This window comes from Prunus mume, linkage group LG5 (genome assembly GCF_029339155.1).
Source record: "Prunus mume cultivar Tortuosa linkage group LG5, ASM2933915v1, whole genome shotgun sequence".
Classification (NCBI taxonomy): domain Eukaryota; kingdom Viridiplantae; phylum Streptophyta; class Magnoliopsida; order Rosales; family Rosaceae; genus Prunus; species Prunus mume.
Window position 1 is genome coordinate 18,882,995 of NC_142702.1, and position 24,585 is coordinate 18,907,579.

The following is a 24,585-nucleotide window of genomic DNA, read 5'->3' on the forward strand; positions in this document are numbered from 1 at the left end:
CCTTGTCTGTCATGTACAAACAAGATTATAATGAACTGAGATGATATGTCGGTATTGCAGCAATGTCCAATAAGATAAGAGAGAATGGGCAGTGGCTTTGAGCTTTACATTTCAAGTGTTATCTCCTCTCTTGAAGAGCCTAAGCTTAAAATCTTAACTTTTTTAATACAAACAAAGTTTATGGGAGAAAATGCTTTTAACCACTTAGACTACAATCCCCTTGCAAATAGTGGTGGATTCCACTGGCAGGGTAGCGACAGTTGCTGCCTCTATTCGCCGTTCTTGCTACATGCGGAGCTCTTGAGCAGAGTATGCTACAGGGGGCGAACCATTTGATAAAAGTCCTCTAAGAGGCTGAGCTGAGAGGGGAAAAGTGACAAGGAATACAACCAGAGCCATGATGATTGCACATATGTATTTAGTACTCGCATTCTTTGTTACTTGATCGATATTTTGAATAGTGTGTGAGATGTTTAGTAAATTAATTCGGCATACGTTAGATCTGTAATTTCTCGATTATATACCTATATATCTTTTGACTTACAATGGAGTACCGAAATATACTTGGGCTTACTTTCTTATTGCGATTTGGTTTTCATCTTGCCCCCAGTAAGAAAAATTCATGGATTCACCACTACTGTTTACAAATGCTTTTTATGCAAATTTTGTAATTTACATCACCCAAAACCTAAACCATCCACCCAAGGAAGAAAAAGAAAATTTTACCTGAACCCAATTGAGGACCATTTAACATTCACCCCAAAGGTGAGTTGTAATTTTAGACACCCTGCCTGGGACCAGTTACGACCAATACTTAGCCCCCTCACTTGGACTTGGACAAATCAAGCGAGAGAGGAAAAATACAAACAAATCATTGCATAATTGCATTTGCAAGATTTAGATCGTCCTAGAAGCAAAACAAATAGAAGGACAATTGGACATCAAAAACACACAACAGCTGCAGCTGCAGCACAAGCAACAACAGACAATACAAAAGTCCCAAGTTGCAGAGCCAAAACCAAATCCCAATTGCATACAGCAGGTGCCTCAGGATATATCTAATTTTTTCAAGTGTCATCACGGAGACAAATAAAGACAAAAAGATATTGCCCAGGAAAGATATTCAAATGTTGTTATCTCATGCAAAAGTAAACATCAACCTGAATGCTGTGTTTAGGTTCATAAATGTTTTGGGGATACCAGACAATTTTAACCCCCCAATCTCCGGCAGTCCACAAGATCTCAAACCAATCCTAGTTTCTTGTTCAAGACCAATAATTACTTCATGCCTGCAGCCTACTCATATTGCACTCAAATTGTCTCTCTCATGTGGCAAAATATGTACCACAAATGCATGTGCCCTTATCAAATTTATGTCGTCCCATTGCAAATTTGAAGTATAATCTAATTAATAGCTAGGACTGTGACAGCTGACAGAGATAATTGGAGAGTTTGGCATGTGTTACGTTATCAGATTGTCAATTTGAGTTTGAAACGTTACATTTTAAGACGTGTCAAACTGTTTAGAGCTTATTTGGGATTGCTTCTAGATAAACTAACGTAAATTCGTACAACTAAAAGCGATTTTCATAACATTTGGCAGGTTCCACAAAGCACTTGGATTTTCAATAATTTTGTTGACATTCTTCTAATATAAGCACTTCTTCGGAAAAAAAAAAAAAATATAAGCACTTCTAGAAAAAACACTTATGAACGTAAATGCTTGCTACATCAATATTTTGTAGGCAAAAGTCTACACAGAACTGCAAAAGTCTGCACAGAACTAGCTTGATTAGCTGCACTTTCTCATGGACATCAAACTCATTGGTTGCGTTCTCTTAAAATTGAAAAGCTTTGCCGGGGGCTTCTTTACCTTGAGAGGCTCTCTCTTTTCCTTTGTTGTTAAGAAGGCTTGCCTTCCGAGCTTTATGATGAGCGTTTGACGGAATGCAAGGGATTCTCTGTCCTCATCCTGGCAGATCGACAGTGCCTCGGACATCTCGCCAAAGTCATAAACACATGAGGCACTCTCGTCCTGCATAACAATGGAGCCTCTGCAATGATCAACTGCCTCATGATTTAGGGAGTTTTGGACTGAAGGTAGTGCCTCTGAGATCTTGGTGAAGTCGTAACAGGAACCAGAAGCATGCTGCCTAAAGGATTGATCAATATTATTAGAACTTAGTCGTCCTTTAGATTGTGGCTTCATGGTATCAATCGGTCAATGAACTGCACAACTGTCAACCTACATCAAGAAAAAAGAATAAACCAAATCACTCAATTAAAATGACCAAACTCGAAAAATCCAATACCTTGATCACAAAACCTAGTGTGCGTAGCTAGATGTTGTGAAATTCGTTCAAGTTCAAGTATAAGAGGGATTGTAGCTAAGGTGATTGTAAACTAGATAGGCACAAGAGTGCATGTCACCCGTGACACCGAAGTTATCCTCCACCTCAATAGAAACAACTTCCGAAAACGAAAGGGGATAAACAGGAACAAGAGGGATTGACTAAACTCTCTCATCCTTCAATTCCGTTAACTAAATAGGTACAAATTACATGATAAGTTGTTCTACTTTTTTCTTTCCTTGGTTTGTCTAAATTATGCCATGATTAAATTGGAGGTGTTATCGACATAATTTCACAAATGAAAATAAAGAATCAAGAACCAAGAAGACGAGAATACCTGAGTTGTGAAATCTACGTGCGGGGAGGTGATTTTGGAAAGATGACTCAAAGACCAGAAGATCACAAGCCTCCAACTCCATGATGGCTGTCCCCTTTATATATACTACTATAAAATTAGGGCTACAAGTAAAAGCGTACAAAAATGCCTTGTAATAAAAAAACAGGTATGTTCGCATCAGAAAAAAGAAAACAGGCATGTTATTCCTGCGGTTTGACCAAAAAAACAAGAAAGAGAAAAAAAAAGCAGGTATGTTATTCCTGCGGTTTGACGAAAAAAAAAGAAAGAAAGAAGGAAAGCAGGTAAGTTGCTTATGGGTTAAGAAGCAAATACCTCTATGATTTTTGCGTGTACAAATTCTTGAAATTTGAGAGTCCTAAATGGACAAACTTAGGGTTCATTTTAGAATGATTTTTGTGCTTCTCTATATAATCACTTTATATGGAGACGTGATTCTCCATAAAAAGGATATTTGGCATATATCTTCTTATCCATCATGTTATGATTAACGAATCTTCACCATATATACTATAATCGGAACCGTTCATTTTCTAAATCAAACGCAATCTTTTTTTTTTTTTTGGGTTACCTTTGACGCAATCTCTCAATAATTTTTTTAAATAAAAGTTTTGTTTGAGCCCAAATTGTGGGCAAGGCACAAGTTGGGCCATAGAAGTACCCATACTGAACCCTTTCGACCACAATATGGACAGATTGAGAACAGTAATAGTATGGATCCAACCTCTCCAATGTTTGTATTGGATCCAAGTCCAGTTTGTTCAAAATTTCCACCATTTTTGTGGGATTTATCCCATCTTATAATCTTATAAGAATTTGCACTACTCCATGCCCAAAGTCCACTTTCTTAAGTGGCTTTGTGCCAAAAAAATAACTGTGTGTTTTCCTTTTTGCCAATCAAGAATTCATTAGATAGAGAAAGATTACAATAGAAAAAGTCTAGCAAGCTAGGGTCGGTTGCACGGAGAGACTGTGATGAGGGGTTATAGCTGCTAGATACACAATCTAATTTCAGAATACACACTTCTCTGGGCTCAGAAAGGGCCCAAAAAAATACCCACACACGCGAAATACAACAGAGGCCCAACAAAAACAACTAAACGAGAGAGTCCAGTATACATATATATTTTTTTATTTATAAAAATGTCCAAATGAAACAGGTTCGAGTGGTACTCCTTTTGTTTCCAATATGAAAAAGCAAGATCACTAAAATTATAAAAATAAAAATAAAAATAATAATAATAATAAATGGTTATTATTATTGGGCTTTTTCATTAATAGGCTATTCTAACATGACATATTATACAAATACCCATATAAAACCTATTTGAAGAGAAAAACAAAAAACTAGCCACTTATGATTTTCTAATTGGTTCTTAGAAAATTTTAACAAATCAGTTTGGCATTGCTGTGTTGTGAAAATAATCTTTGTCAGATTTGTTGTGAAAGAAATCATTGTGAGAGAAAGCAGTTGGGCGTTTAGTAAACTTTTTGTTAAAAGTGTTGTTGGTACAATAATCAGTTTCTAAGTGTTTGATAAATTTTGTTGTGAAAGTGCTGTGAGCTGTGTAATAATGACTAAAAATAGCATTATGTTGAAATGAATTTTTTTGTTAAAGTGTTTGATGAAGGGAAAACACTTTCACTTTCACTTATATATATATATATACATATATTGTATTAAATATGTTTCCATAACACCCTAAAAATTATTTTAATTATAAAATAAATAAAGTATTATGTTGAAAATTAAATATTTGTATCCAAACGCTCTAAACTAATGTTCCAAGTTAAATCCAATATATTCCATTAAAAATAAATATTATGTCAAAGTAACAAAGAATCAAAAACAAGAACATAAAAAATAAATAAATAAATAAAAACCAACAACAAAAACTATTGAAGTTAGTCCTAGAAATTAAAGAGAAAGAAGGAAGAATGAAATTGAGAAAAAATAAACATAATATGCCTCTTACTTGAGTCTTGTGGCTTCTCAAGAGTGTGTTTCAATTGATTCAACAAGTAAAAATAATATGAAGAATAGAAGAGATTTAAGAGAAGGAGAACTTTGTGAAAAATATGGCATGAAGAGGCAAAGGGATGCCAAGGAGAAAATGTGTGAAGAGAAGAGATTGCGTGAAATACATTGAGGTATTTTTAGAAGTTCGTAAATTTCATTAAACTCAATACATCTTCGAAACTGATTCTCACATAATCAGAAAATAAATAGCTTTCTCTCAAGGTAATTTGTAATAATAAGTGATTTTCTCATAGTTTACCAAACGAGCTGGATTTCAAATTTTTTAAAAACACTCACCCACATAAAATGGTATAAAGATGCGATATACAAATGTGGTAAGAGTAGCATTATTATTAAAAAAATAACCATCGGCTATTTTGAGTTTTTCTCTTCAATTTCGCCATTATTAATAAAATTGTCCAAATATTATAATGGTCAAATTGTTATTATTATATGAAAAAGCATGAGATGAGAGTCCTTGCACACCATTTGGCCATTATAATATTAGGACGGACAGAGACAGGCAGACTGCTCCGCATGCAAACAAACAAGTGGAGAGGGAGAGAGAGAGAGCATCATTATCTGTCGAGACAAGTTGAACAAAATCTCGGTCGCATGCTAAGTGCTGCTAATATTAATCACGACTTTTAGTTTAATAAAACTTTAAGCTAAATTTTGTATTAACACCAAAATGTCAAACACTCTACTACTTTCTAACTGCATGGATTTAGACAGGATTAAGATAATTTTTTATTATTAAATGTGAGAAAATTGGTAAAATAATTAGAAAACCTTGTTAGAGAGGGTGATAAGTAAATATTTTTTTCCTCTGACATTGACTTAATGCAATGACTGTCGTAATCACAAATTATATATTTAAAATAAAAAACATAAAAATCTTGGTTCTTGTCTGTTTGACCAGAAGTGGTCGAATCTTTAGCACCAGCTAACTGTTTTATGGGTCATGCAGGAGCCAGTTCTTTTCTAATTGTCTTGTTAATCATGTTTTAGATAGAATTTAAGGAATCCATCAACTGTAAAACATGACAATTAGGAAAAGAACAAAATAATCCTATTTATTTTGTTTGAATATGGTTGTCATTTTCTGTAATATTACTAAAGTCTAGTGGTGGATTTGGATGCTTAATGATTTCCATCACTCTGCATATATGTTGATTTTCTTTTTCTTATTATATAAGAACTACAATTGTTTTTTTTTGTTTTTTGTTTTGTTTTTGTTTTTGTTTTCAAAGCAAGGCCGACAGAGAAAGAAGATCAAGGATGCTAATCATTGTAGTGGAAAAGCAAGTCTTTAATGCTTTGCTATTTCTGAGGTTTTTAATTAGGGCTCACTTTGACCAAAGTTTAACAACCCATTACCTACCCTACAATACATTGCCCAAGTTTTCACCAAACAAAAGGGATCCCATTTTGGTTAAGTCAAAGGCTTTTTGACCTACTACTCCACTAAAGGGATCTCTTGGATGGTATTTGCAAGGTTGCACAAAATTGATCAAACTCACATCTCATACACATTGGGAAATTTTATATTTATGTCAACCGGGTATAATCTAGTGGTCTTAGATTCGAACCTTCATAGCATTATAGCAATGTGTGTGAGAGAGAAATCCCTCTCACTTTTAGTTGAGACTATCGCTTGTACTAAAATATATATATATTTATGCTTCTTCTATAACCTTGAGCTTCCACTCATTCATTAGTTAGGCTAATTGGGTAGGACCAAATCCAACTTCTCACTTGAATTAGGGTTTATGGGGGATTTTCTTTTTCATTTTGACAACTGAATTATGAATCTATATATTCCAAATCTATGCTATAATCCATTTTGTACCTGAGTTTGGGAAGGTGAAGCCCACTACAAAGTGTCTGCCTAAAGAACAGCAGACACATTAAGGGTCCATAAAGCTATAATGATTGCATTCCCGAACAGAGACTCAGAGGAGAGGGAAACTTGCAAGACATGCAAAGCCACTTTTGTAGTTTAGTTCACTCTTGTTCATCATCACACCAGTGAAAGTTTTGATCCTCTACATTGTACAAGACACCATCACAATGACAGCAAGACTAAAGCCAGAACACTACTTTTTTTTCTTTCTTTCTTCTTTTAATATAATAAAGCATTCACCTAGATGCTGAGAGAGTAAAGTGAAAGACCCAAAACATGGAAGCCAGAATTTCTGCTACCTAATCTTTATCATTGATGGGGTCATGCTTAATTCATATTCAACTCCAAACCCCTTGTTGAAAAGTCGGAAAAAAGCACTGGTTCATGTCGCAGAGCAAGGAAGATCCAAGATTGCATTTCGTTTCATTTTCTTTTCTCTTTTATATTTAAGACAGGTAAGAAATAAAATTCCAACTCACTCCACACCCCACAAATCTATTAACTCAGTCTTCTCTTTCAAACCTTATCAACACATGCTGTGAATCAGATGATTTTTCATACGGTTATTTTACTTTGCTCGGAATTTGATATTCTTTCAGTTTAGTTTTCATTTACTTCGTGTACTAATACTGGCGACAGTGAAGAAGAGGCAGCAAATAGCTCACATCACATTCATAAATTCCTGCTATACGTCAAACTGTATCAACTGACCGCGCAGAAATTAAATGCACCATTCAATACTTGGGGTTCAATATCTGTATTTCAATCTCTCAAAAATCCAATAGAAAAATGATAAACACGGCGTCCTCTTTGGGTCAACTGTAGCCCTCCTTGTTAGTGATGGTTACAAAATCAAACGTAAATATATCAGTAGTTTTGAGAATCTCATAATATATAAAACTTAAAGAAAGTAAGTGATGTGTTGTTCAAATGACTAAAAACAGTTATTCTTATATTCGAGATTCTGTGTTCGTATACCCCCTCTTAATCTTTGGCTTGCATAAAAACGAAAAAAACACCTAAAGATAATGCATCTCACCAAAGAGCCTATAGTCTCCAACATTTCCATCTAAACAAAATTAACAATTGGTCTGTCACTGACCAAAGGTACCCATCATATTATTCTAGTCGTCATACTTATTACCGTTACCCAAATCCGGAAGAAGTCAGCATAATTAGGAGTCTAGGGAGGAGAGAAATTTGTTCTAGTGAGGACATAAAAAATAAAAAATAAAACATGTGATTGACATACAGATAAATTGAATAGAAAAATGAAAATAAAAATACAAAGAAAGAAAAAGAGAAGCGCAGGCTTCCAGCACCAGCAAGCCAAACCCACACACAAATAATACCTTCCTTCCAAGACATTCAAAGCACCTCCGCGAGAAAACGAGTAGAGCTCAAGAATTCTCGCTTCTTTGTACGGAGAGAAAGGAAAAGAAAGATTGAAACTTTCAATTCAATTCCATTTCAAAGCAAACTCAAGGCTGAAGGTGAGAAAGAAAAGAAAATGACAGAAATGGATGATGGCTCTTCGAGACCTCCACAAATCTCTGAAATGTTTCAGAAATTCGCTCTCGCTTTCAAGACCAAAACTTTCGAGTTCTTCGCTGAAGAGGAAGCTGAGGACTCCGATAGCTTAGCACTTCTAGACTCTGCTGAAGAGGTCATCACAGACCAGAAGGTCGTCGTCATCAAACCAGACGGAGCAGCGGCGGACCACAAAGACTCACAGCTACAAATTACACCGACGAAGCCTAATTTGAGCGAAACCCAAGTGAAGAAACCAGAGCTTTCGGCGGTTACAAGGTCTTTGAGCAGAACCCAGATCAGACCTATCAATACCCAGATGACCCAGACTCTGCTTTCGTCGATTTTTGCTACGGTTTCGTCGTTTGAAGCTTCGTACCTTCAATTACAGACTGCCCATGTGCCTTTTGTTGAAGAAAATCTCAAGGCAGCTGATCGAGCTCTGATCTCTCACCTTCAGAGGCTCTCAGAATTCAAGCATTTTTATAGAGATTTTTGTACAAGTTCTAATTTTGGTTCTGATATTCCAATTGGGTCTTGCTTGGAAGCTCAGGTGCAAGAGAATCAGAGCAAGCTTAGGACTTTGGGAACCATGTCCAACAGGTTACAGACAGAGATTGATCAAAAAGACAATGAAGTTATGGCTCTGAGGAAAAAATTGGGTGAGATTCAAAAGTCTAATTTGAAACTATCTAAGAGGTTATCTGCTACTTTGAATTCTCCTTGTGAAGTTTTGTTGTCCGTTAGAGTCTTTGATTCGGTTCTACATGATGCTTGTAGATTAACACACAGATTTACTAAAATTTTGATAACTTTGATGGAGAAAGCTGGGTGGGATTTAGATTTGGCTGCTAATTTAGTTCATCCTGATATTGAGTATGTTAAAAAAGCGCATAACCGGTATGCTTTCTTGTCATATGTTTGTTTGGGAATGTTCAAAGGTTTTGATTCAAAAGGTTTTGGTTTAGATGAGAGTGAAATGTTGTGTAATGGGCATGGTCCGGAGTTGGATAAGAATAAGGCTTCTTTGAAGCAATTACTTGAGCATGCGTCAAGCAATCCAATGGAGTTGTTAAGTAGGAATCAAAACTGTGAATTTTCAAGATTTTGTGAGAGCAAGTATCAAGAGATTATCCACCCCACCGTGGAATCTTCAATTTTTAGTAATTTGGATAGAAACCAAGTTGTGTTGAGTTCATGGAGGTCTTTGAGTGTATTCTATGATTCATTCGTTTGCATGGCTAGCTCGATATGGATGCTCCAAAAGTTGGCCTACTCCTTTGATCCAGCGGTTGAGATATTCCAAGTGGAAAGAGGCATAGATTTTTCAATGGTGTATATGGAAGATGTCACTAGGAGATTGTTGTTGCCAGGTACAACCAGGATGAAAGTTGGGTTTACAGTGGTTCCGGGTTTTAAGATTGGAAGGACAGTAATTCAATCCCAGGTTTATTTAAGTGGCCTGAAATGTACAGAGTAGTGGCAAGTCATATTCTGCTGGTTAACATGTTAGTGGCAATGACATAGGCAAAGACAGGAGGCGATCAAGATGAGGCTGTTGATCTTTTGAACTTACATGCATGGTTTCTTGTTCAATGCCAGATGGAATTCAGTGTATGTGCGTTGGAATATGTAAGTTAAAGGATGCATCAGTTACCATGCTCAAGAAGGAAGCTCTGTAATATGCACTCAAAGAAGATGTTGCTGAACCTCTTTTGACAGATACATGCTACATGGTTTATGACTTTGGTTTTTCTTTGTATATGGTTTTCTGTTGAGACCTATGTAGACTGAACTGTATAGAACCCTTTCTCTTCTATTTTTTGGTTTTTGTCTGACACAATACACTGCCAAGTTGTGAAGCCTAGTTTGTTTGTATGGACTTTGAAAAAGCTACTAATGGATACTAACAATTGACCTTTTTTTCTTTTCTTGTACATGGTCTAGTGAATGTTGTAGATCCACCCTCTTCACCTAGTAACAAAGCCCAACAGATCTATCTTTTAGTGGTTTTGCTAGTAAATAGATGTTAAACTCTATACCTTGTGTTGTCTGTTCTGTTGGGTAGGAAAAACATCCCCTTATATACAACTGGGGAGGTACATGTCCCAAACGGTATAGGTTTGGCTCTCAGGTAAGAGTTTTTATGCGATCAAGTTTGTATATCAGCCACCAAATGGGTGTTGCAAAGATAGTCTCTTTTGATTGATTTAAATTCTGGTCAGGCCTGAGAAAGTTGCTACCTAAATAGAGAACCTCCATTAGAACCATTTGAATTTTTTTGTTCTGAAAGAGAATGTTAGGCTTTGGGCTTTTTGGCCTCCATTGTCCGGTCCACTGACTCTTGAGAAACCATTTTGCAGAGATAAAATAACAAAATAAAATACACTTGGGTCCAGGATGCAACTTTTTTCAAGCACTTCTCTTTTTTGTTTTTTAGGTCAACAAAAGCTGCTGCACCAGCCGGGAACTTCTCAAGTTTGGTCCAAAACCCATATCATTAGACTGCATGGTTATTTTGTATCCAAACCGTTTTGTATTAGGCTATCACCAGCATGGGCCAAAAAAAATTAGGAAACATTTATCTCTTTAGTCCTTCTTCAGGCGGCATGTAGCCTAACTGTAACTCAGGTCAAAATTATTATTTTTGGGTTCAATACATGTGCTGCCCAACAGGAGGAAGACTGTGGGTGTGATTAGTGGATCATTTCGTGCAACTGGCAACTAACGACAGATTCAAGGGCTGCTATTAAGGGACATTTTGGAAAAAGCAAAAGGGGAGAGAAAAATTTTAAAAGAAGCAAAAATAGACAAAAATGCCCTTATTTATTTTTAGATTTCCTAAGGAATCCAATACATTTGCATGTCTTTGATTTGAAAGTTGAGTGGTTTTTTTGTCTTTTTTGAAAAAGTTTTGGTTTTTTCCAAAAGTGAAATTTTTTTTATGTCTAAAACCTAAAAAACCTTGCTATTAAAGGTGTGCGAACGTCAGCTAGCGGTTTTTTTTTTTTCCTTAACATTTTAAATTTATTAAAATTCGTTATATATGTATATATATATATATATATAGGAAATTTCAGTTGAGGGATCTTATTTGAGAGACACATTAATAGGGCCCATTATGTATTGTATTTCACTAATTCAAATTGTCTATTTTGTAGATATTCATTCAAATATCATCTCTATAAATACCAAAAAAAAAAACAAAACAAAAAAAAAAAAAAAACTTGAATTTGATATCATTTGACCACTCAATTGAAATATTGGAATTTTAGTACTTTCTTGAAGCACCGTGTTCATTGATTTTGTAGGACATAATTGGATATTGAAACGGTTTCCAATTTGTCTAATTTTTTGCTAGGATGATCTATGAATGTAGAATTAAAAATAGATTGTTTTGATTGTTGAAAAAAATTTCATAGGGGACCCTAAATGGTGTCCCTCAAATAAAATTATTTGGGGATCTCTTAATGGAAGAGGACTATATAAATATAGAAAGCTTTAGTTGAGGGATTCCTTAAATAAACTTATTTGAGGGACACCCTTGTAGGGCACACTCTATTGTATTTCACTAATCCAAATCTTCTATTTTGTATGTCACATCTCAGGATCGGCTCACAGAAGACGAGATTGTCCCCTATGGGCCTCTCTCTGCCTTCACAGTTTTGTTTCGAAACTTACGAGCAACTTCCCTGTGGGTCACCCATCCTGGGATTGCTCTAGCCCAAACTCGCTTAACTTTGGAGTTCTCATGACTCCGAAATCAGTGAGCTCCCAAAAGGCCTTGTGCTAGATGGAGGCGGGCATATACATATAAGACACATCACCCCCTCTTCGTTGGTCGATGCGGAATGTTACAATTCACCCCCTCAAGGGCTCGACATCCTCGTCAGCACACTCGCACCACACGGTAGAGTGGCTCAATTTGTTGAAAATGAGGTAAGGCCTGGAAAAAGGGAGGATAGTCCAAACCTGACCTTGGGTCTAGGACTAATTATCTTATTAATTATTGCTCACATTGCTTGGTTATCTTCTTTAAACACTACTGATAATCAACATGGTCTTAATGATTTTTGCAAAGGTCTCCTTATTTGCTGGCAGATATGGGAAGCTCGCAACAACCTCATTTTTAAGGATATGGCACCTGCGCGAGTTCTCTCTATTGCCAATCTCATTCACCTAGACTACTGGAAGGCGAATCACAAGCTCAAGAAACCCAAACAGGTTGTTCCCTACATCAAATGGAAGCCTCCTCCCTTTGGTTGGATCAAGCTCAACTTCGATGGATTAGTCAAAAATGGAGTTGCAACCATTTGTCATTAGAAATGACAACACCGAGCTAAAAATATTGGAGTCAATTCCATTACTGTGGTTGAATGCCTTACTCTGAGAGATGGTCTAGCTCATGTAGTTCATCATATGGCTGGCGTAATATCATAATTAAAGGTGACTCTAAAGTGGTCATTGATGTTGTGAACAAGAAATGCTCTACCCCTGGAGTATTCTGCAACTTCACCAAGATGTCTCACACTTTGCCTCCTTTTGTAATTTGATTAAATTCCAGCATGCTTGTAGCGAGGCTAACTCAGTTGCTGATGCTTTAGCTTCCTTGAGTCACTCTATGACCCCTTCCAAGCTTTGGGTCGATAGTCTCCCTCTTTCTGTTGTTAATTCCTTTTACCTTGACCTTTTCGGGCCTGCGTTCCCTCGTGGGTCTAGGTTTGTGTAATTTTCCTTTTTCCTCATAAAAAAAGTAAAAAAGTAAAAAAATAAAAAGTAAAAGCACAAGAGCTTGTGTTTTTAGTTTTGAGCTTATAGTGGATCCATGTTTGGATCGATCATGTTCGAAAGTCATTATTTTCTGGTCAATCTTATATTTAAGTCATATTTGTTATGTAATGAAATCCTTCATTTAGCTGACGAGCTACCAGTGCCTCAATGACAGGGATTTAAAATCTGTTGGAAACACTTTGTGGCTAGGGACAAGCCAAACTCCGAACGGGTTTAATCCCGCCTTTCGAGTATGGGGACACCTCGTGGTATTTACCTTTTAAAAAATAAAGAAAATAAAAAAAAATCCTTCATTTTGGCATTAATAATTCTTATGTTAATTTTGACAACTTCGGTTCGGCATGACAAAATATTTGTGCTCTTGCAATTGTCCTCTTCGAATAACATTTTTATTTGATGGATCATAACTCTTGTGGCAGAGAACCCCACCCCAACAAAGAAATCTTAAAACTCTAGGCTCCTAGCTAAAGAAATAAATAAACAAGGCAGATGCAGATGAGTTTGGGGCAATTATTGTACTTGAAAACCATATAAAGCCTGTTCTCCTTCTACTTACCTCATTTACTCCCATGTGAATCTGATGGGCATGGGCATGGGCGTGCTCTCTCTCTCTCTCTCTCTCTCTCTCTCTCTCTCTCTCATATAAAGCATGTTGTCCTTCAATTAATTCATTATTAAGTTTTCTTCCTAATTTGGAGAAGCAGAGACCCAAGCTTGGGTTTCTTCTTTTGTGAAAGAATCAAACGTGCATTGATTGAGAAAGTGTTAAAAAATTTATCAGAATTTTCTGAAATTAAATGAAAATGAAAATTGAAGAGATATGTACCTCTTCAAGTTTGAAGTAATGCATCTTCTAAGTTAACAGATGCATCACTTGACTTTTCAAATAAAGTAACATATTTTGGGAAATGACTCCTCAACATATATAAGTAGGCAAGACCTACACGTGTTAGATAGATATAACTTTTACATATACATATATATTTATTACATAGTGCAGTATAGAGATCTTTGTAGAGTCTCATAAATGAGTTCATATGAGAGAGTTCAACACCATCGTGGTTCGCTAGGGCCTTATGATTGGGAGTGCTACTATCGTAAGGACGGGGTCATTTTATCTAGGGAGACAAGCGCCAATCAACCATGAGCACCCTAATGAGGCGTAAATTATCTTAAGGACAGAGTGTTTAGCACTTGCCTCAACCATTATTTCCAGATTTTTCTAATGCATATCATGTTAAGTTAGCATTGTGTATGCTTGTAAGTATGCATGATTTTTTAGCAAGAATTTGTATAAATTATTTCTGAATTTTGTAAGCATTAAATATAGCAATTAGACCCTATTTTTCAAACAGAAAGAAATATGATGTTGTTGACAAGAGTAAGAGTGATTCATCAAATTATTCAATTATTATAGCATGCAATCGGGGAGAATCTGAACGATCACAATAGAGAATCTCTGAAATCTTAATGCAATGGCATTTCAGCCTTGTGCATGATGGAAATCTTGTCTCAAGAAAATCCCTTGTTGGTATTTGGTTCCTGAGATTTGTTTAGTTAGTGAGGAATGTGAAAAATTATATTTAAAAAATGGAAAAATAAAGAAAGTGAAACAATTCAATCGGGATTTAGATAATTAGGGATTTTGATGGGCAAGCTCAAGAATAGTGTTAGAGATAGCGTTGAATACTGAATTTCTCTAGTACTTTGATCCAATTCATCTAAGATTTGGGTCTTAGCGTTGGAGATGGTCCAAAACACCTCAACAATGTTTCAGTTTCATATATTAATAAATACAATCCTTTCAACCATGCTGAAGTCACAAGAGATTAGTCATACAAATGCTTGAATGTATAGAACAAAACTTGTGCAAGTATAATAAAATTAATATTAGGAGGATTTTCCAAAGTAGATTAATTTCCTCATTCCCAAAAAAAAAAAAAAAAAAAAACCAACAACTATCTTTAATAGAGAAAAGAATAATTCCTCTCTAGCCAAAGATATCTGAAAGAAAAGATTTGGATTCGACATCGAAGCTGAATTTGTTAAAGAAAGCTAAAAAACATTAGATTGTATGAATTTGAAATAACTGGACATTATTTTATTTTATTTTTTAAAACTTATTTATTGGGCTACGGCAGAAACTGGACATAGTACATGTGGAATAAATTTCAAATTCCAAATGACTCCTTGTAATGAGTCATTTGAAATTAATTTATTTTCTTCATTTCATTCTTATTCAAATTTTAGCTTGTATTGATTGTAATAGTTTAAATAAACGATTTAACCTTATAATTTCATATAAATCTCCTGATTTGAAATCACCAATTCTCATTCGGGATTGTGGGATTTTAAGATAAAGAAAATTTGAACAGTAAACAATGCATGTTTTAAGAAGTTCATACTTTCTAATTAAGAAGTGCAAACTACATGATACAAAAAATAAATGCAAACACAAGGCCACCAAGACTTCGACTCCAAATCAAAGATATGTCACCCTTATTATAGAATTTCGCATGGCGGGTCATAAAGCAAAGAAGAGCAAAGGTATCAGCCCAATCCTTACTGTTTGGGCCTTATTAAGCTTCTTCATTGGGCTTTTGCATACGTAACTCGTTTGGATCTAACCTGTGACTTGCACGTGTTTTACTACGTCTAATTTGGGGTTCATCTCAATATACACAGTTTTGTTTTTGCCAAACATTTCATTTACACAGTCAAATAATCAGAATAAGTTATGAAAGATTGTAAGTGTATCTATGGTATCTATTATAAGTATAATATTTATAATGATGTTGTAGATTGAGAAAAAAGTATATAATATTGGTAGGGAGCTGATTTTCCCACTTCTTTTTTCTTCATTTACACTCCCTTTTGCTTTTTAATAATTTATATTCTTTTTGTTTATTTCTCTTTCTTATTCTATCCTTACTTTATTATATGTTTCTCTCTCTTCCCCACTCTCTCTGTTTCGATAGTGAGCCCGTCATATTTGAATAGGTGGACATTGGCCGACATGCCTCCTCCTTCTAGCACCACCCACCTCCGCCTCTAAAGTCACCGGTTCCTTCTCAAATCGTTTGACGATTTCAAAGCATCGTCCCAACCCCCATAGTTCCCGGAATTACTACCCTTGCTGCTACCGGCACCATGGGCCAAAGGTGGCTTCGATTTCCCGAACCCTAGGCGCTCCTTCATAACTGGTGGGTTGTTTTGTCGATTTCCCAAATCCGACAACAAAACAAAAAAAAATGTTGCACTTTGAATGCGACATCGTTTCACTCCACCTCTTCTCCCACAAATACATCCATGAGATCGAAAACGCAATCAACCCAGCGTCCAATCTCGCCTTCTGATAGTCCATGAGGTTGTGGGTTTTCTGGGTTCTAATCTTGCCGGCGTTCACGAGATTGAATAATATGTTTTCTAGTTTTCTAGGTTATTATATAACCTTCATGAATACATTAGTATGAAAGAAGAAAATGAGGGGAGAAGGGGGAAATTCTCAACATTTGAGGTCGATGATTTAAACTTAATGGAATTTTCATTATCTAGGCTTGCTTAGGCTTTCAACTTCTTCTGCCTCGGCTATGTGATCACTTGTATCAGCATCATTGAATGATTGCTCTTGTTGTTCATGGTTATTAATTTGTTTCTTTGGGTAATTCAAAGAGAGATACGGGGCAAGAGAGATTTCATGAGAGTTTATAGGATAAGGGTAGAATAGGAAAGAAAAAGAATAAAATTGATTAAAAAAAATTAAAAAGTAAAAAGAAGCATAAGTGGAGAAAAGGGGAGTGGGAAAATCAGTTCCCTATTGGTAATATACGTGTTTGCCAATGACGGATCCAGGATTTTTACCCTGAGCAGTCATGGTGCAAAAGTTTTGAATTTTTTTTTATCAAACTTAACACTGTAATATTGACCTTAATCGCTAATAAAAAAGTAGACAACCCAAATATTAACCTTTGACCATGGTAAAAGAAGAAGAAGAGAGAGAGAGAGAGAGAGAGAGAGAGAGAGGAAATATAAATTATCTAAACAGGTTTTCTTTTAATAGAAAAGTTGATATAGATTCAAATTCCCATTAAGCAGTTGAGTTTAATTTCGAATTGATGACTTTGGAGAAATTATTAGGTTGTACCGTCTTACTACGTGGCATTTGCCATGTGGTCGTACGGACGAATAATAAAACAACACATGTACATCAATTAATGAGAAGGGAAGAACTAACGCTATATTAATGAACGTTAAAGTACCTTGCGCAGAAGAAAAATCTGAGAAGCCATGATCGTCTTTTCTATGCGTAGCCATGGGTGTTTTTTTTTTATATGCGTAGCCATGGGAGCATGATCAGAATAAGAAGCAACGTCCTCAAATTAACCCTCCCTCTCCGAAACGAATAAGAAAATTAATCCATGGTTTTCTTTACTGAAGTACACAAGAAAAGAATTGGGGCCCGATAATAATTTCAATTGAAATCTGTAGATAATGAAAAACAGGGAGCAGAATAAGAGGAAGATGCAGATCCAAGGCATCCCCAGCAATCGTACCAATCATCAAGTCAGCTTTTTCCTCATCTTAGAACATATCTCCAGATTTCCTCATCTCAGAAAAAGTAAACAGGGAGAGTCGGTAATGTGTAATAGTATTTTATGTTTTTTTTTTTTTTAATAGTAACATAAAATTTTATTTGTCTATTTTTGTATCTGACTTATGGGAAGTATTCTAATTTATGTTCCTAATTTATAGGTAGTCTTGTAATTTATGTTCCTAATTTATAGGTAGTCTTGTAATTTATGTTCTTAATTTATAGGTAACATGATTTATCAATGAAAGAATTCAAAATGGAAATAATGCATTAAAAAATTTATATTTTCAATGTACTTTCCTTATTTACATCAAAATGTAAAATCGATACAACACAAAAAGTAATAAATGTCAAAAAATCAACATCTAAAACCAAAAATGTGTGGAATAAACCCAATGACAGCTAATCGTTTTGAACCTAAATCTAAGAAGCCTTTCTTTTAATCTTTTGGAACCATGTGTAGGTATACAAGATGTGAACATTTCACTGGGAAGTTGAAATTGGAAAGTACTTGATCAAAACTAGTGATATATGTGTAGTGACTGGTGAGAAGATGTTCTGAGCTTTGCTGCTGTTATATTGATCAGACTACGTAGGTGAAGCCTATATAGCATCTTCAGCTAGCAATTGGCATGCCCAAGGCCTAAGCTCTATGAGTTTGAGCACTCAGTTTACGTGCCCATGGCCCTATGCCCTTGGGACAGAAGCCTAGATTTATGTAGAAGGTACAACAATATAGATGATATAGTGTATCTTGGCTTAATATAGCAGACTTCAAATCAAAACTTGAAAGAGAATACTGCAAAGAAATTTAGAGACATTGGGACGCTGGATCGATGCATGTGCTTCCCCAGGCTGAGGGGCCACTGTAGCTAGCTTCACGACATATGTAAAAAAGAAGAAGAAGAAGAAGCTGAATTTCATAAGGTTTTCTAGGGGTGAGCGCAGTCCGGTTTGGTCTGGTTTCCATTTCACACTGAAATTGGAATCGGTAATATACAACCGGTGTGACTCGGTCTGATTTTGGTGAAAAAAATTTATGAAACTAGTCGGTCTGATTTAAACCAGTTTCGATGCGGCTTTCGGTTTTTCCCATTTTGGACAGGATATATATTTTTATTTTTCAAATTATTTTTTTTACAAATTCCAACTAAAATTTTATTTTTTGGGTTTAAAAATTCACAAATAATCTAATTTCATGCAAAGAGAGATGATTGGGCCGGGAAAAGAAAAGTGCTTTGAAGTTGGACTTGAGGAAATATTAGTTACGGGATTATAAATTTAGCATTGGACTTGAATTTTTTTTAAAAATACGCAGCTGGTCTGGTGTGGTTTTGTAAGGTGTGAAACCGACACCAAAATCGATTTGAACCGATCTGATCCAGTCGGTGCTAGTTTGTTCAACAAGGTTTTTTTCCATTTTTTTCATCCGGTGCTGCTCGGTATTCTGGTTTTCCAGTCTCGATGCCCACCCTTAAATTTTTCTGGTGGAGTTGAGTTACGAAGACAAATCTTTCAAGGGTACTTGTATTTTTTTTTTTTTTTTTTTTTTCAAGTAAAAGGGATTCCATTCGGGGACAAACCCAAGATTTTAAAATGGACTGGGCTGGATTTACCTTACAAAGAAATTCGATGGAACAAGCGAATTTTATTGATAACAAAAAAATGATATACCTAGTTAGGGAGGACATAAGATAAAAGCTAGTAAAAAAAAGAAAATAGCAATGCAAATACCAAAATAATAATAATAATAATAAAATAAAAAATAAAATAAACTATTTAAGTTTCAGAGTCTTTAAATTAAAATAATTAATTATTGATATTATCAACTTTTTTGTATTTATTTAATGCCAATGTGTTCCCACCACAGAGGTGGTGGATTTCCCCTTCCCCCATGGCACTCAAGATCGGACCTCAGTTGGATTTCTTTCCTCCAATGTAATCATAAAAAAAAAGAAACTAATTCTTTTATCGAGTGTAAATACTACATCATATTTTTAAAAAAATTAAAAAAAAAAATCCATATGGGCTATAGCCCATATAGCCCCCAACATAAATTCGTCCCTAATTCCAACTCTGATATTGGGTGAAAGTATTGGTTAGTGTTCAATTTTTTCACTCAAAAAGATCGTCACAAAAAGAAGTATCACTAGACTAAGAGTTAACTAGTAATATTCATATACTTAATAAGTTACTTATCTTTTCATATATGTACCCGAAAAACACAACCCTTAAAAATATGCACAAGCTTTTATTTCTTAACTATGGGATTTTGGTTGGATGATTTAGTATGTTAATTAAGTTAAAATGCTACCATAGGTCTTTGAACACGATTGATTCTTGAGATATATATCTTCATAATTAAAACCCGTCCATTTTCATATGGGTTCTTCACCATTAGCATGTTCTAGATTCCAAAATGTTCCCCTTCAATAAACAATGACTATCTAGTAAATAACCATGCAACCCAAAGTTTGTAGAGTCTAATATTAATTAAGAAAACTTAGGATAGTAATAAGATTATAGGATTCCCTTGTACTACTTAAAGTTGAGAAATAAGAGAAACCCTAATCCTTAGTAGGGGGAGACACCCACATTTGCAGGAGTGCTGAAAAATCCGTCTTTCATGAGCATGTCCTCTCCTTCCTGCACAAATCCAATCACAAAAATTCGTAAACAAGCTAATCAAAGAGATAACTAGCTAGCTAGGGTTTCCATCTAAGAAACTCAGATCGATTTAGTACCTGCTGGCGCATGTTTGTTTTCTTCACGGGCTGATCAGGCATAAGGCCGAAGTGGATGTGTGGGAAGTGGGCCCACTGAGAGAAAACAAAGCAAATGCAACGCACCCACAAAATTAACAAGTAATTAAAAAAAAATATCCAAAACCTATAAAAGTCAAACAATAACTCCTCATAAAATAATCATATATATGCATATGAATCCAATTTTTCAAACAGAACCCTAACCAGCTATCTAGCTGGTTATCTGTATGTACTGGTACGGAAATGAAACCCTAGCTAGCTAAAGTAGAAGGAAGCTTAATTATAAAAGGGATTACATTCTTTGCAGCAGCACTAAAGGCCTCCCTGTGGCTTATGTCAGGATTTCCAGCTTTAATACGTTGAATCTCATCCCTGCAGGTTAATTATGTTTATAATCTCATGGTCATGCATATTTGTAGAGAATTAAGAAAGTATAAAGGTAAATTTAATCATGTTAATTAGTGTAATTAGTCACTTACTTGATAAATCGGTTGTAGGCAGATGGCACTCTCTGTCTCTTCTCCGGAGCTGGCCATCGGACATAGACATTTCACAGACAGACAAAAACAGACAGATATACATTATAATCAATTCGCTGGCTTTTTTTTTCCTTGTCAAAAATATTAATGTGTTTGTGTGGTAAAGTTCTTAATTAGTTTATCTTTTCTTGATCAGAACCATGGGATAGATTTGAATACTACTGTTGAAGAATAGCGGAAAGAAGAGAAATGTATAGTTGTAGATCTAAAGTGGGCTTCAATTCTTGCCATTGGACTGAGAACTAAATCTGGAAGAACATGAAAGAAGAAAGCTGCACATGAAATAAATGTGTGCTAAAGATTTCTGCCTCTCTCTCTCTCTCTCGATCTTATAAACACCAATCTATAGCTAGAAACCTTGGGAACTGTTCAAGAGTAAGCTCAAATATTCAAAAGTTAGCATGGCTTCTCTTTTCAAACTTTTTTCTGGATTGGCAAAGAGACTGCTGTTTACCAAAAAGGCTAAATAAAGTGATCGGATTCAGAAGAAGAAAAAAAGAATCCACTACGCCAAAAGAGATATAAACTAAGGCAAACATGAAAAAAGTAGTGTGAGCCAAGAAAGCCATTTCCTCAGCTGGGTTGTGGTGTGCTTATAGTACAAAAGAAAAAGACTCACGTCTATTGACAGCAGCAGGAGGCTTAGGTATCTCCTGATGATCAAGGCCTCCTCCCCGAATTGCCATGATTGATTCATTTGTGTAATTAGGCTGGTGATTCATCAACGTGTTTGATGACGGGGCATTTCTCATGTCCTCCTGCTATGTATAATTACACACGATCCCATCAGATCATCAATTGATAATAAATGCGCAAGGTTATTCGCACTCTCAGTTCGTCATTTATGTACTTATTTAGTTAGTACATTGATTTTGAATTGCAGAATGACTGCACTTGAGAGTTTGAATAGCAGATTCCAAACAAATTCATACAAACTAAATGTAAGCATGAATAATACACTATTTGTACATATATTTAATCACCCAGAAAAGAAAACCTACTAGGAGATTGTGAGGAGTATTGAAGAAAGGATGTGGAAGGTGTTGGTTATTTGGGGGAGGAAGAAGAAGGGCACGCATGTTGACTGAGAGAAGGTTGCTGCAGTGGCCACATCGAACAGTCACAGTCTTGAACAAACTGCTGCAAGGAACACTTACCTAATAATAGCAACACTAATATAAGTTAACCAAGCAACTTATACATATATATCTGCACATAAATTAATAATAATTATAAATTAATTATAAATTTTAATGTAAGGCAAGAGTAGTGAGATAAGTACAGCGAGGACAGTGTCACAGAAGTTGCAATGGACATAACAGAGCTGATCGGAGGGAGAGAGGAGGTGTTGTTGTTGTTGTTGCTGGTCCGGTGAATTAAAGGCAGTGGATGAGGCTGCAGCTGAAGACATTCTTTCTTTCTAATTTCTAGTGATGATGATATTGCTTTGGTGATTTGATTGATGGGATTTTGACTGATCGATCTATCAGTCGGATTTTGATGATGGGTAGTGGACAGATTTTGGATCTGATCTCTCTGCTTGAGTATTGTTGTTGTTGATGATGAGTTACTATTAAGAAACAAGGAGAGAGAGAGAGAGAGAGAGAGAGAGAGAGAGAGAGAGAGTGTGTGTGTGTGTGAAAGAGAGAGAAAATAAAAAGAGAGATGGCACTAATTATATAGTTGGGTTGGGGATCGGATATGATGGAACATGTTCAGACCCAGAAAGTGTTTCTTTTTTCTTTTTAATTTCTTGCTCTCTTCAATTCAATGAATTATAGGGGAATTCTTGTTAAACTCTATTATTTATATATATATATATTGGCTAGATAGATACAGATATAGATATAGCAACTAGCTGATCATGTACATGTATTTGGTTCGTACAAGTTGGTGATGTATCATAAGCAAGTAGGCTGCTGTACCAAGTTCTTTTTCTTTTTCATAATCAAATTTTAAAATAAAAAAGAAATAAATAAGAGAAGAGAAATGTATGGTTATAATTCCCGAAGGATGTGTAGGAGAGAGAGAGGGGTGTGCAGAAGCGGCAGAGGTGGGGGAGAGGAAGAGGGAAAGGGACGTGTGCATGGGTGTGATTACCTTTGGCTCATTCACCTGTTGTTTTCACACTTAAATATTTAGTCGTAAATATTTAGAGAGAGAGAGAGAGAGAGAGAGAGAGAGAGAGCCTTTTGTTTTCTCTCATACTCCTTGGTTCTCTACAATTCCATATTGCATTTCCATTCTATCTATCAAATCAAACCTCATATATTTTGCTGATAAAAGTGTACATGTTGTGTTAAGTCTTTAGTTAGCCAGGCACCTATTTTCATTGGCTGTGTTTCTTGGTTTCCCATTGAAGGTCCAATCTCAATTTGCCACATCAGACTTCTTTGGGATTGCTGTCTTGTCTTTGATAATGATGGAATTTTATTTGGTCGACTGGGTCGAATTCTATTCTATATAAGAATTTCTTACTAAGAAACCGCGTCCCTTTTCTTCAATCTATATAAATATATCCCATGTATATAATTATGTCAATTTCAAGACTTACAAATTAAACTTGTGTGTGAAGCATTTCTTTTTAATTACCAAATTAATGCTGTACATAATTAAAGTTCAAAAACTTTAATTCAAGTGGCATATAAGAACGTGTTTGAGGAAATTATTGAGAAAGTTGTAAGTAATTAACTTTTTTTTTAATCAAAGAAATAAAAAAGTCATCATTCGTTTAATTAGTTTTCAAAAGAATATGATCGGCCACGTATTGCAAAGACCGATGGTACGTTCAATTAGGATTTAGGAGTGACGGGTAGATTAAAATTTTAGAAATTATAATGAGTTGCTCAAATTTCTTTTTCCATAAGAGGAATCAAATCTATTATCTCACCCATGCATGTGACTTGAGTTGAAGCTCATTAGCTTACTTAAACAATGAAAGAAAGCCATGGGTTTTGTCTCAAGTGGTGAAGTCAAGTAATTTAAGTTGAGTCCAAAACTATGTAATCCTTTCAAAATCAATCTTAAATGCTTAACACAAAAACTGAAAATCCACGTTTTGTTGGCCATAATAAAAAAAGACGTCATATATTTATAAGCGGTGCCGGAGCTATAGAGGTGCAAGGAGATGCAGTTGTACTTTTTTGGCTGAAAAATTCTTGAGAGATGCCTAAATATGCCCCTCTATTGGTGATGGTGCCCACTATATGTTCGACTAAATGCCTCAGAGAGACTTTGATGTTCTAAGGGTATTTGGTTGTCTAAATTGTGTTTTTTTAGCTTTTAACATTATAAATAGTGCCCCTTCCCTGAAAATTCCGAGCTCCGCCACTAGTTATAAGAAGCACTCGTATCCACAAATATAATTAATAGCTTGTTAGTTTCATTAAAGTTAATTAACCCCCTTATGGAAATCTAGAATAGTCCCTTTTTGGTGAACATATGGAAATGACTATAAAAAAAAAAATAAAAAAAATAACAGATCTTCTCTTCTAATCTCAAAAACACACACTAGCCTGCTCTATTAGGGTGACTTAATTAATCCCTCAAGCAAAACTGGAACAAATTAATTGAAGATGACTTGGTGGTTGGGTTACAAGATGACCTGGTAATAAGGGGAACTAAAACAAACACATATCCATAGGATAGATAGGAACACGTATCCACCTCTGTGACTTTGTCTCCAATCCTTGGACGGAAATTCACCACCAAATTATTATCGCAATAATAACACAATC

The 24,585-nt window shown here is 35.4% G+C and overlaps 2 protein-coding genes across 3 annotated transcripts; one reads left to right on the forward strand and one right to left on the reverse strand.

Annotated features, from left to right (window-relative positions):
* Nucleotides 1-7,875: 7,875 nt before the first annotated feature.
* Nucleotides 7,876-10,084, forward strand: LOC103331725 (DUF641 family protein (DUF641)). Its single transcript, XM_008234371.3, has one exon. It carries the CDS (start codon nt 8,143-8,145, stop codon nt 9,640-9,642), a length of 1,500 nt encoding a protein of 499 aa, XP_008232593.2. The 5' UTR covers nt 7,876-8,142; the 3' UTR covers nt 9,643-10,084.
* A 9,915-nt stretch (nt 10,085-19,999) lies between these two features.
* Nucleotides 20,000-22,609, reverse strand: AFO (Plant-specific transcription factor YABBY family protein). 2 transcript variants are annotated; one of them, XM_008234372.2, is made up of 7 exons: nt 22,131-22,609; nt 21,850-22,005; nt 21,468-21,609; nt 20,789-20,837; nt 20,606-20,681; nt 20,289-20,363; nt 20,000-20,190 (listed from the first exon to the last, which is right to left on the reverse strand). In XM_008234372.2, the coding sequence occupies exons 1-7, from the start codon at nt 22,257-22,259 to the stop codon at nt 20,119-20,121; spliced, it is 699 nt and encodes a 232-aa protein (XP_008232594.1). In that variant the 5' UTR covers nt 22,260-22,609; the 3' UTR covers nt 20,000-20,118. The 2 variants fall into 2 exon arrangements, with proteins under 2 accessions (XP_008232594.1, XP_008232595.1); XM_008234373.3 differs by having other exon boundaries at nt 21,468-21,606; nt 22,131-22,606.
* Between the last annotated feature and the right edge of the window lie 1,976 nt (nt 22,610-24,585).

Coding starts and splice junctions, on each gene's coding strand:
- LOC103331725 (XM_008234371.3), top strand. CDS start 8,143: ATGACAGAAATGGATGATGGCTCTTCGAGACCTCCACAAATCTCTGAA.
- AFO (XM_008234372.2), bottom strand. CDS start 22,259: ATGTCTTCAGCTGCAGCCTCATCCACTGCCTTTAATTCACCGGACCAG. Junction 22,006..22,130: donor TCTGTGACACTGTCCTCGCT/GTACTTATCTCA, acceptor TGCTATTATTAG/GTAAGTGTTCCTTGCAGCAG. Junction 20,364..20,605: donor TTAGTGCTGCTGCAAAGAAT/GTAATCCCTTTT, acceptor GTTTTCTCTCAG/TGGGCCCACTTCCCACACAT.